The 14,017-nt window shown below is 40.2% G+C and overlaps 1 protein-coding gene across 4 annotated transcripts in view; it reads right to left on the bottom strand.

The window, feature by feature from the left end:
- The window catches only part of HERC2 (HECT and RLD domain containing E3 ubiquitin protein ligase 2), a 235,293-nt gene that overhangs the window by 103,120 nt on the left and 118,156 nt on the right, over nt 1–14,017 (bottom strand). For 3 of the 4 annotated variants that reach the window (XM_055326875.1, XM_055326876.1, XM_055326873.1), the window contains 9 exons: nt 13,500–13,691; nt 8,107–8,294; nt 6,633–6,825; nt 4,995–5,177; nt 2,916–3,097; nt 2,203–2,350; nt 1,926–2,122; nt 1,468–1,698; nt 276–414 (listed from right to left, as the gene is read on the bottom strand). In XM_055326875.1, coding sequence (XP_055182850.1) covers nt 276–414; nt 1,468–1,698; nt 1,926–2,122; nt 2,203–2,350; nt 2,916–3,097; nt 4,995–5,177; nt 6,633–6,825; nt 8,107–8,294; nt 13,500–13,691 — 1,653 coding nt within the window. The remainder of the gene's footprint in view (nt 1–275; nt 415–1,467; nt 1,699–1,925; nt 2,123–2,202; nt 2,351–2,915; nt 3,098–4,994; nt 5,178–6,632; nt 6,826–8,106; nt 8,295–13,499; nt 13,692–14,017) is intronic. The other variant, XM_055326874.1, reaches the window with a different exon arrangement.

The raw sequence follows: 14,017 nt of genomic DNA on the forward strand, positions 1-14,017 counted from the left end.
CTTGTTCAGAATAAATGCCAGCACTGGAGAACAGGCATGGGGAGAAGTCTGGGGTTCTTCAGGAGCCACTCGCACCATGGTGTCATTCTTTGTATTATACACTCTTATCACCATGCTCAAGGTTTCGTGCCCACTGTAACTTAGCAAATGGTCAATCCATTGGAACCCAAAGACTTTGGCAATGACAGGAACTTGCTCTGACAAAATGCAAAACATTGTCAAGGCAATGCCAGGTAAGACTATACCTAATTCATCACAAAGCACCATGTACTGACCTGCAAAACCCTGTTTAGGTGATTTTTTTACTTTATGCTTTTCTAATTTGCTTCCGGCAAGGTTTACCAATTGAGCCCAGACAGACAGCATGGGCTCTGTGAAGGGCAGGTTGATGACGCTGAATGCCACGGCAGGTAGCTAAAGCAAGAACACAGAAACCATCAAAGACTGTCCAATTAAATGAACAAATGAAATGTTCTAAAAATTATCATAACCATGAATCTTAATTCTGAAATTATCACACATATCCGTAAGTCTTCTTACATCCGAGAATAATCATTTTAAATGATGACATCAAGGCAAAAGAGAGACATATATATGTGAACATAACCTAAATTAATTTGTTTCTTTAACAACTTGTCAACAATAATTATGTCAGGGCATAATTCTCAGGCATTTTCTATGCATTTCAAATTTTCTACAACATGTATATTCATTTCTGTAATAATCAAAAACAGTATTTTACAGAAAGATACAGCCTGATTACACTTAGATCACATCAAAGTAATATAAATCACTCACTTTCCCTATATATCCCTGATAAATTTAAGATGACAATAGCTGCTATGTAAGTCATGTCACTCAACACAATTAATAAGCATTTTCTACATGAAGAAAAGTCATTTTTTAAGGAATTACTTTTAAATTTCTTTAAAAGTTGAGTTTTTCAATAAAAAAAACTTCAAAATTTTAAAATAATTAAAACTAAAAACATACTTAGAAGTACCTTCTACGTTGCTAATGCCCTTTTATGTCTTTGGGGCTAAAATAAGACATGAACTACTAATCCATGTAACACCATGAGACAGGCCCTATTTATCACAGTGGCACAAAACAAATTAAGAAAAGATAGATGGTTTTCCTTGGGTTGCATAGCCTCCTAGATGGTAGACATGAACTATGAAAATCAAGTTCATTCCAGCACTGATGTTAGAACCCAGTTCTAGTATAAAACTCCTCTGCCTTGGGATTCCTGGGTGGCTCAGTGGTTTAGCACCTGCCTTTGGCCAGGGGCATGACCCTGGAGTCCCGGGATCGAGTGCCAAATGGGCTCCCTGCAAGGAGCCTGCTTCTCCTTCTGCCTATGTCTCTGCCTCTCTCTGTGTCTCCCATGAATAATAAAATCTTAAAAAAAAAAAAAAAACACCTCCTCTGCCTTATTATCAAGTAACTGAACACAAGTTCACTTACTGGTTTCAGCTGATTCAATGGGCAAACACGACACATCCGCATGTCTGAGAATTGTACAGTGATTCTGCCCTTCGGAGTTATGCGAGTTACTGTGCCTTCTCCAAACTCATCATGCATGACTTGTCCCCCCAGCCGTAGGCGACCATCGATGCCTCCAATCACAGCCAGGACTGCCATGAGGCCCCCAACCTCAGGGTTTTCAGAGTCAGGTAAGTAGTCCTCTAACAGGGCCTAATGCAGACAGACAGCTGGGTTGAAGAAGAGAGCCCAGGGAGCTGCCTGTTTCTTACACATTTACAGCTAAGCCATTTTTATAATAGTTTCTTCAATAGTTATTTCCACTTGAATATGTTTTAAAATATCTTTAAATAAAATACATATCAACTTAGAGAGATAATTTAAAAGTTAAATCAACATTTGACAGAGAAAAGTTAGCAGCTCTGAAAAGTGGCACCCACCCCCTCTGATGGCTTTCCTGTGCAGCTGCGGGTGACCAAGTGGAGCTGAGAGTTGATATACTTGTTGATGAGTCCGTTCCACTGGCCCAGGGAGTGAAGTGTGCGCAGCAGTGCCACCACCTCTTCTGCCAGGGTGCTGCTATGGGTGGCAGTCAGAGAGGCCTGTGGGCGTGCCCTCCGCCGCCTCAGAGTAGATTCTGAAAGAGAAGTATGAGAGAGGAGCTACATGGTGCCCTGTTCACTTCATCAGTTCACACAAATAAGGAGAGCTGCCCACCTCTGAGGAATGGGATATCTGAAGAACAGGTGGTAAGTAAGCTGCCCAGGAAACCAAACAGCTTTTCCACAAGGCACTTCATATCCCTTGCCCTTTCAGTCTTGTCCCATGATGGAAGCACTGCTTGCAGTAAATGCACAGCTAAGATCTGATAAAAGGCAATTTAAAATGGCAAACATTAAAGAAAACCACTATCTGTGATTTTAGATTAAGAAATAACAGATTTTTCTTTTATTTTTGTTCCTATAATGCAATTAATTATGAGAAAATTCAGATATTCATTTTTCTAAAATTAGATGATCATACCCAAGTTAATTAAAAATACAGATTATCAGGATTTTTTTAAAAAAAGCTTTATTACAGATGCAGATATTTATTGAATTAAAAAATAATTATTTTCAGCTTAATTCTTCTAAAGACAATTATACTACAACTTCTATGAAGCACCTAAGAGCAGCTGGCAGGATTTATCACTTCAAAGAAAAAAAAAGTCAAGTACAGTTTAGTGACTTAATTTAAAACAATCAAAAACTTCAGCCTCTTACACTAGAAAATCTACATTGGGTTGGTCCTAGTCCTTCTCTGCACTCATTATTGAGTACAGGCACCTAATTATAATGACTGGGAGGACTGGTATCTTGATGCCACCTCTTAAGGGGGTCCTACAGTCCCAAAATTCACACTGAGCAGGATCAGCCCAGCAGTACAATTACCTGCCGTTGTAGTGAGGTGGCGGTGAAAGGCGCGTGTCCCTCCACAACCTTCATAAGCAGGGCAATCCACTGTGGGGAGCTGAGGGCAGCACACATGTGTGGTGTAAGTGCAATGCTCCGCACGAAGCCCAGCGTGCACCAGCTCCGGTGCTGCTCCCGGCATACCAGCCTGTTTGGGGAAGCTGCCAGAATGAAACAAACTAGCTTGGCACCAAATTTCTAGAAATAAACACTCCGTACAATCTACACTTTTAATTTACCTACCATGTTATTTTCAAAAACAACCTACTTCACAAATATATTACCATGTCACTCAAAGTGAGAGCAGTGGGAGAATAGCTCTCAAGGAGCATTTTACAACACTTTTAAAACCTTTATAGTAACTCAAACCAGTTAAAGCATTTCAGGTACTTATTTCTAGACAATAAGAAAATGACTCAATATTCAAATAGTAATTATTAAGAGTGAATCTTGTATATTTTTTATAACCTCATATGTGTTTTAAATATCTCCCATGATCTTGTTTACATTTCATCTGCACTGTACATTTCCAATCCAAGTTTAAGAAGTCTTCACTAATAGAACAAGACAAGGGAGGTTTTCGTGAGGTTTATCCAATTTGATGCAACTGACCCTCTCTGCTTCTCCTGGCTTCCAGGTCTCTGCTCATGGTCACCCCGGGTTTCCACTCTTTCCTGGCAGAGGCCCACCTGCCAGGGCCCAGCTTTCCTGCTCTCCAGGCTCCCAGGGGCACCTCCTTCAGACACATGTAAATGCCTGTGCTCAGTCACACAAACACATCAACTTTCACACAGTCACACCCTACCACAATCACACACACTCATTCTCATAGTCACTGATAAATTCACACACAATCACTCATAATTACTCATAAACAGATACACCCAGCTACTCACACACATTCACACTGCCACTTCATACTCAAACCTGTAGCCACTCAAATATCCAGTCTTACTCAGAAAAAAACTCTCACACTTACAACCAGATTCAGTCACATACTCACAAGCACTCTCACACTTACACACACACTGGTTCCTCCCACCTCATCAATTCATTCTCCTCACACGTACACATTCACATACAAACATTTCAATGGGTTGAACTGTATCCCCCAGAATTCATGTTCACCCAAAACCTCAGAATTTGGCCTTATTTGGAAATAAACTCTTTGTAGATGTACTTAAGGATTGAGAGGACATTATACTGAATCAGAGTGGACATTAAATCCAATGAAAGTCTCTATAAGAGGCAGAAAAGGACACAGAGATACAAGTCAGCCCTTTGTGTGAAAATGAGGCAGACTGTACAGTGCTTTAGCCTCAAGCTAAGACACCTTGCAGCTACCAGAAACTGGAAGAGACAAGAAAGGATCCTCTCTTGAAGTCTCTGAAGGGAACACAGTTCTGCTGACACCTTGATTTTGGACTTCTGGTCTCCAAAACTCTGAGGTTCTATAATTCTGTTATGGGCTGAACAGTCTCCTCCTGCTCCCAAAACCAGTATGTTGAAGTCCTAAACCCTTGTATCTCAGAATACGACTTATTTGGAAATGAGGCCATGGAAGATGTAATTTGTTTAGAAGAGGTTGAACTAGATAATGGGGGGGAGGTCCCCCTAATCCAATTATGACTGTTGTCCTTATTAAAAGGTGAGATTGGTGACAGATAAGACACATAGGTGAAGATGAAGGCAGTAATCTACAACAAAGGAATGCCAGAGATTGCCAGCAAACTACCAGAAGTTAGGGGAAAAGCCTAGAACAGGTCTTTCCCTCACAGCTCTCAGAAGGAAGCAGCCAGTTGACGCCTTGATCTTGAACTTCGAGCCTCTCGAACATGGAGAAAAAAATTTAGGCCACCCAGGTGTACGATACTTTGATGTGGCACCCCAAGCAAACTAACCAAATTTGCAGTAAGTTGTTACAGAAGGTCTAGGACTCTAGTACACATGCACACTCACCCCCATGGACACACCCACTTACATAGACACACACACACACACACACAAATTCATAGTCCCAGGACTCTGTAGGCAAGCCCACAACTATTCATTGCATACATGTTTTGTCCGTCGTTCCACTTTCCACTAACATTCGCAGCAGCCCACACAGGGTCTTGGTGGCCTCATTCTGCATGATTTCAGCGTGGACTCCAGCAGAGAGACAAAGAGTTTGCAATAAATTAACAGTACTGGTAAGCATCATTGCAGTAGGATGAATGTTCCTTTCAATTTGTTCAGCTTCTGGAAAAAAGTATCAAAATAAGAACCTATACTCCCAAATAGAACTGGAAAATGTCCCTGCATGTAATTTAAGAGATTTTAATAACACAGTCTTTTAAGGAATTTCATATCACAATTGTTACAGTGGAAAGGAAAGTGGCTTTTTACAAGAAAAGATGGGATTCAGGATGTACTAAACACCCTAATTATCTCTGTGTCTACCTTCCTCAAGCAAAATAATCCTTCTAAATTAGAGTTTAATATTTTAAAAACAATCTCTGCATATAGCTCAGAAACACACAATTTCAAAGATTTATTCTTTTAGAAAGACAGCTTATCAAATGTCAGAAGCTGGGATCCCTGGGTGGCTCAGCAGTTTAGCTCCTGCCTTCAGCCCAGGGTGTGATCTTGGAGTCCCAGGATTGGGCTCCCCGCATGGAGCCTGCTTCTCCCTCTGCCTGTGTCTCTGCCTCTCTCTGTCTCTCATGAATAAATAAATAAAATATTTAAAAAAAATACAAATGTCAGAAGCTGCCTGCTGACAAGGTAGCTATGCCCTGGATAAAGATGGAAGTGCCTGAGCCAGGGAGGGGAACCAGAGGCTCATGTGTCTACAGCATTGACTTGGAGGCACAGAAGAGCTAAGCCACAGTTCTTTCACTTAGCTTTGCTCAGGCCCTGACTTCCCTGAGTGAAAACAAAGCCAGTCCTGACCATATTATGTGTGACTCTAGGTTTCACATGTTACTCCCAACAGCCCAAAAAAGCAGGCATCACCTGTTCACATCAGAGGGGACCTAGACCCCCACAAGTGACATGGACTGAGCAGAGCCTTTTCCACTCTCCACACCATCCATTCTCTACTGAGCTCAGCCTCTCCTGACCATACAAATGACTTCCAAAGTCCAGCACCTGAGCCCCAGGAATCAACCCTGGTTTCCTGAGACCAACCATGGGAAGCTTCATTCATACAAGGTCTGCTGGACACATCTAAAAATGTCATGATGTCCTCCTCCCACAACCTTGGATTTCCTTAGATAGGATTTAACTGGGTTCACTCCAAATTCTCACCTCTAGTTTCTTTAAGGCAAGACAGTACTAACTCCACACTACTTCTAGTCCACCAGGCACTGGCTCACTATCTCACACACAGGTTCTGAGCCAACCAACAAGGTCCACCAGAGGTAAAGACATAGCAAGCACTGCATTACCAAACCCTTCTGACTGTCCCCAAAGGGAGTAAGAGAGTCAAATCCAGCTAGGTTGCCAGCTATGAGAGGCATGCTTTTAACTCCTGCATCAGAGTCACCTGGGGCTTATTTACACTGAAACTTCAGGGGCAAGTCCAAAACTACAGACCACTGTCTGTAGCTGAGTCTGACACTGTTCTCATTCCCAGATGAAAAGGATGGCCAGCTGCTATTAGTATACAGCTTGCCAGGTTGCCCCCAGACTAAACAGCCCCAAGGTACCGACCAGAGTCATCCTCTGTGTCCGAGTCCTCTGCTGAGGGCTGTGTGGAGGCCGGCAGCTCTGCCAACTTGAGGTCATACTTCCCCTCCTTCCCCATCCTGTAGGAGTTGGTGCTGCCCGTGTCCCACTGGACCCTGATCCATCCGTCCTCACCCAGTTCACCAATCACACGGCCAAGACCAGGAGGAGGTCCATCCTGAGGAAGCCAAAACAAAGATTAGTTAAGAAGGCATATGCCAGGTGGGGGATGGGGGCACTGAGGGGGGGACTTGATGGGATGAGCACTGGGTGTTATTCTATATGTTGGCAAATTGAACATCAATAAAAAATAAATTTATTTTAAAAAAAAAGAAAGAAAAAAAGAAGGCATATGCCTGTTCTGTCACACAAACAAAGCCTGTAAGGACTGCTATGTCACTGTGTACAGACTTTGTGCCACAGACTGCTCCAAACCTACTCGCAACATGCACAGCTCTCATCATTACCTTAAATCAAACATCAGGAAGTAACTTGCTTATGCTCCTTTACCAAGAGTTAAGCAGGGAAAAAGCATCGTCTCAATCAGCATTCTCCCTTAGCCAATGCAGAGATAAGGCTTTCCAGCCTAGTCCTGGTGTCCTATTCCTTGGCTCCCTTGATCCCCCATAGGGCTTCGAAACACCAGAAACCTGAAACAATTACTTGCATCTCATCAGGAACCTAGCTAGAATGGAAACTCCATCTCTCACTTCTATGAGTAAAAGCTGTTTTTAGAATACTACTATCTATTGCAGGACACTATGAGCCAAAGCTGTTTTTAGGATGCTTCTACCTGTTCCAGAACACTTCTGAGATGATTCTGACGAGGCCCATGCTTAAAAATGAGGTTGAGAAAACCTAAAGATGACAAGAGTACTACCACACTGCAGGAAAGGCGGCTCTTTCCTTAGCTAGTGACTAAGGTAATGACACAGGCACTAGCTCCCATGATCTCTACCTTGTGAGACCTGACAGAAGCTTAGGAAAGATGTGCTATGAGGAGAAACAGAAATGGCCACTGCCCAACTAGCACACCTGAAACTACAAGACTGAGGCACTTAATGGGCATATAGCCATCAGTTCCCAGAAGGAACACCTAGGTCCTCACAGCTTTCAGAACATTGTTACTAAGATGAGGTTTGATCTCTCCTGCTTATTCTTGCTCCTGCTCTGGGCTGCCCCTAAAATTGAGCCCAAGCCAAGGAATTTTCTGAAAACAGCCACCACCCTTTGAAGACTTGATTCTGCTCGAGGTGCCCCTACAGCCACTGTTAATCTCTGCTTGTTTTGACCTCATTCACCTGCCCAGAAACTAACTATATCACGAACTACATCCTCTGTCAACTGCACAGGCCCTAAGTTAAGGTAGTTATTTATTCCAATTTCCACTCACTAACAGCATGCAAGTAAAGATGGTGACTAATGTGTGGCTAATGTGTTTAAAATCAAATCTGAGTACCTGATCACCCCATTTCCAATCAACACCTCTCATGACCCTGGTTCCAATCTTCATCATGGCGGCCAGTTCTGGCCCTGAAACTGGAAGCTGCACAGGAGCCATTTCCTTCCTTGTCTCTTCCAAAACTGTAGCAGAAGCTCCTCGGGCAGAAGCATTCATATCCTCTTCAACATTATCACAACTAGGACCTATGAGATCATCAAATGCAACAGCTGAGCTAGTAAGTAGTTATAATTTCCTACACTTATTCAAAACTTAGTAAGTACTGATGATGACAGTTTTAAAGAACCTATAGTGTATACTGTAGTACTTTATCAATATAATAAATACCATGAAAGATTTATTAATGGGAATTTAAAAATGTAAAAGAACCAAGCATATAAATATATATCAGAAGATATAAAAGATATAAAACAGAGACATTTACTCTACTTCTAGTAATTATGCTCCCCTCTCCAAAAAAAAAGCAAAATGATTAAGTTAGAAAAACACTCATCACATATTTTTATTAGAATAGAAAAACAAAATATAACCACCTGTCTGTTGAACAATGAGAAACTTACCAACTTTAATTATAGTACCACACAGAAAAGAGCTAAGAATAGCAGGCCTGATACTGCCATCCTTAGGAAAGACTGCTTGCAAGGCAGTCCTTAACTGGCCTCTGGAAACTTGGATTTCAGAAGGGCTCCTCCTACCATTCCCTAATGGACAAGAGGCCTCACAGTGCCTAAACTGTACAATGTGGTCTCTGCTGAAATTTGCTTCTTTCTCTGGGTCTAGAACTTGAGTTATGTGCCAGGCAGAGGTGCCTACTTGACCTGCCCCAGTGCAAACTCTAGGCGCAGAGTCTCTCGTGAACTTCCCAGGTAGACATTTCACTCATGTAGTCACAATTCTCTGCTGAGAGAATCAAGTTCATCCTGTATGACTCCAGTAGCAAAGGACTTAGGTCAGTTTCTCCCAGACTTTTCCCATGTGCTTCTTCCCTTCACTGATTTTGGTTTCTAGTCTTTCACTGCAGTCAATCTTAGGCCTCAGTATGACTGCTGAGGCCTCCTCACAAATCACTGAATCTGGGAGTGGTCTTAGGGACCCTGGCACAGGGATGGCAACAATAGGATTCTCTAGAACAACCCTAACTTGCTGAAATATTGTAAAAGCCCTGTTTGGTAAAAGGAAGAATGAAGGGGTGGAGCATGATGAATATTTGGTTCCTGATTGCTGTGAAATCATCCACAAGTATAAAACAGAAGTTGAGCTATGAGCTGCAAGAAGTAAAATTTATTAATGGATTTTAAAATAGTCAATTTAACCCCAAGAGTCAGCATACTAGATCCCCTGGCTGCTTTTGGCCTTGCTGGCTAACGTGAGGGGGTAAAAAAGCACAGCCCTAGTAACTCCTCCAGTTTTTGTTCACTCTTCCAAATGGGAGGAAAAGGTGCCCAAACATTCCCAAAGGTGGCTTGGGTGGGTGAAAATGTACAAAGTGCCTGATCCTCTCTCAATCAAAAGGGAGAAAAAAGGCTTGTCAGTTCCCAGGGCTGGAGTAAAGCTTTGGATAAGGTAAAGCTTTTCCCCAGCTTTACTGGGGCAAAAAAATTCTTTTCTTCAGCCCAACTCTTTGGAGCTTCAGTGAGGCCCCAAGAGGGCCAGGGTTGCATTCCAGCTAGGATCTCCTCTGGCAGCTATAATGTTAACCCTGTAAATGCCAAATTTATTGCAAAGTGTTTGAATACATTTGCAATAAGAAAAAAGGGGATCTTTTTTTAAGTGGTTTTGTAATTTATGGCTCTTGTATCTGGATGCATACATAAAATATAAAATTTTATATGCTTATAATTTCTTACATGAAAGAAAAAAATCATCCTGATCAAGGAAAGTGGTAAATATAGATATGTATTCATGATATACAACTCCTTTGCTTTCTGCAGCCAGTAGGCAGGTTCCAATTTAAACTCTAAACAAAAGCTCCCATAATTAATGATTTGTGCTATGACTTTTACCTCTCTGGAAAAAAAGGAGATGACATAAAAAGAGAGTCAATTTCTAGATGGAAATTCCTAGATTTTTTTTCTAAAGCATTTTAAATCACTAATGAGGTCTTAAGAAACCAGATGCTTGACTCAGAGGCTGATTGTTTTCTAGCCTGATGCATATTTTTGAACAGGTCATGTGGACACAAAGATTGACGAGATCAAAGAGCTTAGGAAAGCCTTGCTTTTTTACTTGGATTGGAACACTGGCCTTACAGTATCTCAGATTTCAGGCAAAGAACATTATAAACCAATCACATCTAACAGATATATATATACACAGAACTCAAAGAGAGCAGGATACTCAATCTTCTCAAAGGTACATGGAACATTTTCCAGGATAGACCACAAGCTAGACCATAAAATAAAACTCAATAAATCAAAATATACTATAATCATACAAATTATATTCTCTAACAGAATGAAACTAGAAACTAATAACAAGGAAAACTAGAAATTTCACAAGTACATGGAAATTAAATTACATACACTTAACTGCCCAAAGGAAAAAAAAAATCATGAGAAATTTAAAAATACTTTTGAGACAAATTAAAAAAAAAAGCACAACATACCAAAACGTATGGGATGCAGAAAAACCAGTGCTAAGATGGAAATTTTTGTCTATCAATGCATACATTAAAAAAAGAAGAAAAATCTCAAATTAGTAACTTGACTCTACACTTGGAGAAACTAGAAAAATAAGAATACAGTAAACCCAAATTCAGTAGATAGAAGGAAATAATAAAGACTAGAACAGAGATTGGGAATTTAAAAAAATAAAACAGAATCAATAAAACCAAAAGTTGGTTTTTTGGAAAATATCAACAAAATTGACAAACTTTTAGGTTGATTAAACAAAGAAAAAAAAAGATGACAAAAAATAAAACAAATGAAACCAGGAACTCTACTACTGATTCTACAGAAATAAAAAGAACTCTAAAAGAGTATTATGAACAATTATACACCAACAAATTAGCCAACCTAGATGAAATGGATAAATTCCTAGGAACCACAGATTATCTGAATTGACTCAAGAAGAAATATAAAATGTGAATAGACCTATAACAAATAAAAATACTGAATCAATTATCAAACCTCTCAACAAAGAAAAACCCAGAACCAGATGGCTTAACTGGTAAATGCTACCAAACATTCAAAGAAAAATTAATGCCAATTCTCTAACTCTTCTAAAAATAGAAAAGGAAGCAACACCTTCTAACTCACTCTTTGAGGCCTGATAACAATACAACTATAAAATACTGCTCAAAGAAATGAAAGAAGACCTAAATAAATATAAAGCCATCCCACGTTCATGGAAAGGAAGACTTAATATTTGTTAAAATAGCAATACTCACTCAACGCAATCTATACATTCAATACAACCTCTAGAAAGTCCCAACAGCTACTGTTTACAGACATGAGAAAGCCAGCTCTGAAATTCATATAGAAATCCTAAGGACCCAAAAGAGCCAAAATAATCTTGAGAAAAAAAAACAAAGTTGGAAAACTCACTTTTTGATATCAAAACTTACCACAAAGCTAGTGTTCACAACAATGTGGTACTGGCATAATGACATACAGACCAACAAGATAGAGTCTAGAAATAAACCAAAATATTTATAATCAAATCATTTTTGACAAGGGGGCCAAGACCTTGGGAAAAAAAGTCTTTTCAACAAATGGTACTAGGACGACTAGATAACCAAAAGAAATAAAAGGAGTCCTTACCTCACACCATATTAAAAATTGCCTAGAAATAGACTAAAGACCTAAATATAAGAACTAAGACTATAGGGATCCCTGGGTGGCGCAGCGGTTTGGCGCCTGCCTTTGGCCCAGGGCGCGATCCTGGAGACCCGGGATCGAATCCCACATCGGGCTCCCGGTGCATGGAGCCTGCTTCTCCCTCTGCCTGTGTCTCTGCCTCTCCCTCTCTCTCTGTGACTATCATAAATAAATAAATAAATAAATAACCTTTAAAAAAAAAAAAAGAACTAAGACTATAAAATTTTTAAAAAGAAAACACAGTGAGTAATCCTCATGACCTGGGTTTGGCAATGGTTTCTTGAACATAACATCAAAAGCACAAGCAACAAAAGAAAAACAGATAAGCTGGACTTCATCGATATTTAAGGCTTCTGTGCATCAATGTAAAACAAAATACAACCCATAGAAGGGGAGGAAGTATCTTCAAATCATTTAATTGATAATGGTCTAGTATCCAGAATATATAAAGCACTCCTACAACTCAATAACACAAATAACCTAATTTAAAAATGAGCAAATGTTTTGAATAGAAAGTTCTCCAAGAGGGCAGCCCTGGTGGCCCAGCGGTTTAGCGCCACCTTCAGCCCGAGGTGTGATCCTGGAGTCCCGGGATTGAGTCCCACATTGGGCTTCTTGCATGGAGCTGCTTCTCCCTCTGGGGCCTGTGTCTTTGCCTCTCTGCCTCTCTCTCTGTGTCATGAATAGATAAATAAAATCTTAAAAAAAAAAAAAAAAGTTCTCCAAGAAAGACAGACAAATGGCTAACAAGCACGTATAAAGATGTTTAAGGCCTTATATTAGCAAAATGTAAATCAAACCACAATGAGATACCACTTCACATCAACTGGGATGGACTCAATTCCTGCCTCCCCACCACTCAAAAGGAAAATAACTGGTGTTGGTGAGGATGTAGAAAAACTGGAAACCTCTTCCATTGCTGAGTGGAATGGAAAATGGAATGCTATGGAAAAGACTGGGGGCTCCTTAGCATACCAAAAGTAGGGATTACCATATGACCCTGCACTTCCACTCCTAGATACAGAACAAAAGAATTAGAAATAGGTGTTCAAACAAAAACTTGTACATAAATGTTCCTAGCAGCACTATTCACAATGGACAGATACAAGTCAAATGTCCAACCATGGATGAAAGGAAAATAAATTGTAGTAGATTCACACAATATAATATTTTTTAGCCATAAAAAGGAATGAAGTACTGACACATGCTAAGTGAAATATGCCAGATACAAAAAGCTAAAAATTGTATTTCATTTATATGAAATATCCAGAATAAGGAAATCCACAGAGATAAAAAGCAGATTTGTTGTTGCCAAAAGCTGAGCGAGTGGGAAATCAGGAATCATTACTAATTGGGTGTGGCTTTCTATTTGAGGTGACAAAAAAGTTACGGAACTAGATAATGGCATGCTTATTCAACATTGTAGATGTGCTTAATGCTACTGAATGATAAACTTAAAAGTTGTTAAGAGGGTAAGTTTTATGTCACTTTTATTTTGAAATTATAAAGAAAGAAGACATGAAGGCAAAATCTTGACATTTTCATAAATGACTTAAAGCAGTGCCAACCTACCAATAAGCCGAAGTGCTGTCTGTGTGAGGGCAAGCATGCCTGAGTTCAACAGGAGGTTCAGGTTGTTTGCTCCATGCTGCAGGGTGAGCATGCTGAGCATTACCAGGAGAAAGCGAGCTTGTGGGGTTGTCCCCAGACTTGGTCCTGATGGATTCTCATTGGTAATGGTTTGTAGGGGGACAGGCTGGATACCTAAAAAGCAAGGACACTCACATAAATTTCTTGTGCGTGGATATAAAAACATACATGATGCAGAAAGTAGTAGCAATTTTTTAAAATTTCTGTTTTTCAGTGTATTTCCAAAAAGCATGGACATCAGGCAGCTAGCTATGCACTGCTTTGCAATAATCCTACCACCATCAATCCACATATACCCATTTTTAGTTGTCTGCAAAACTTATCACACTGCTCCTCTGAATAGCCTTGGTGGCTTATTCATTTCAAATACAGCAGTCATATTTCACTTCTCTTCCACAAGACCAATCCTAGCATTTCTCTGCAGGTACTTAAACTACCCA

The sequence above is a fragment of the Nyctereutes procyonoides genome, unplaced genomic scaffold, assembly GCF_905146905.1.
Source record: "Nyctereutes procyonoides isolate TBG_1078 unplaced genomic scaffold, NYPRO_anot_genome, whole genome shotgun sequence".
Classification (NCBI taxonomy): Eukaryota; Metazoa; Chordata; class Mammalia; order Carnivora; family Canidae; genus Nyctereutes; species Nyctereutes procyonoides.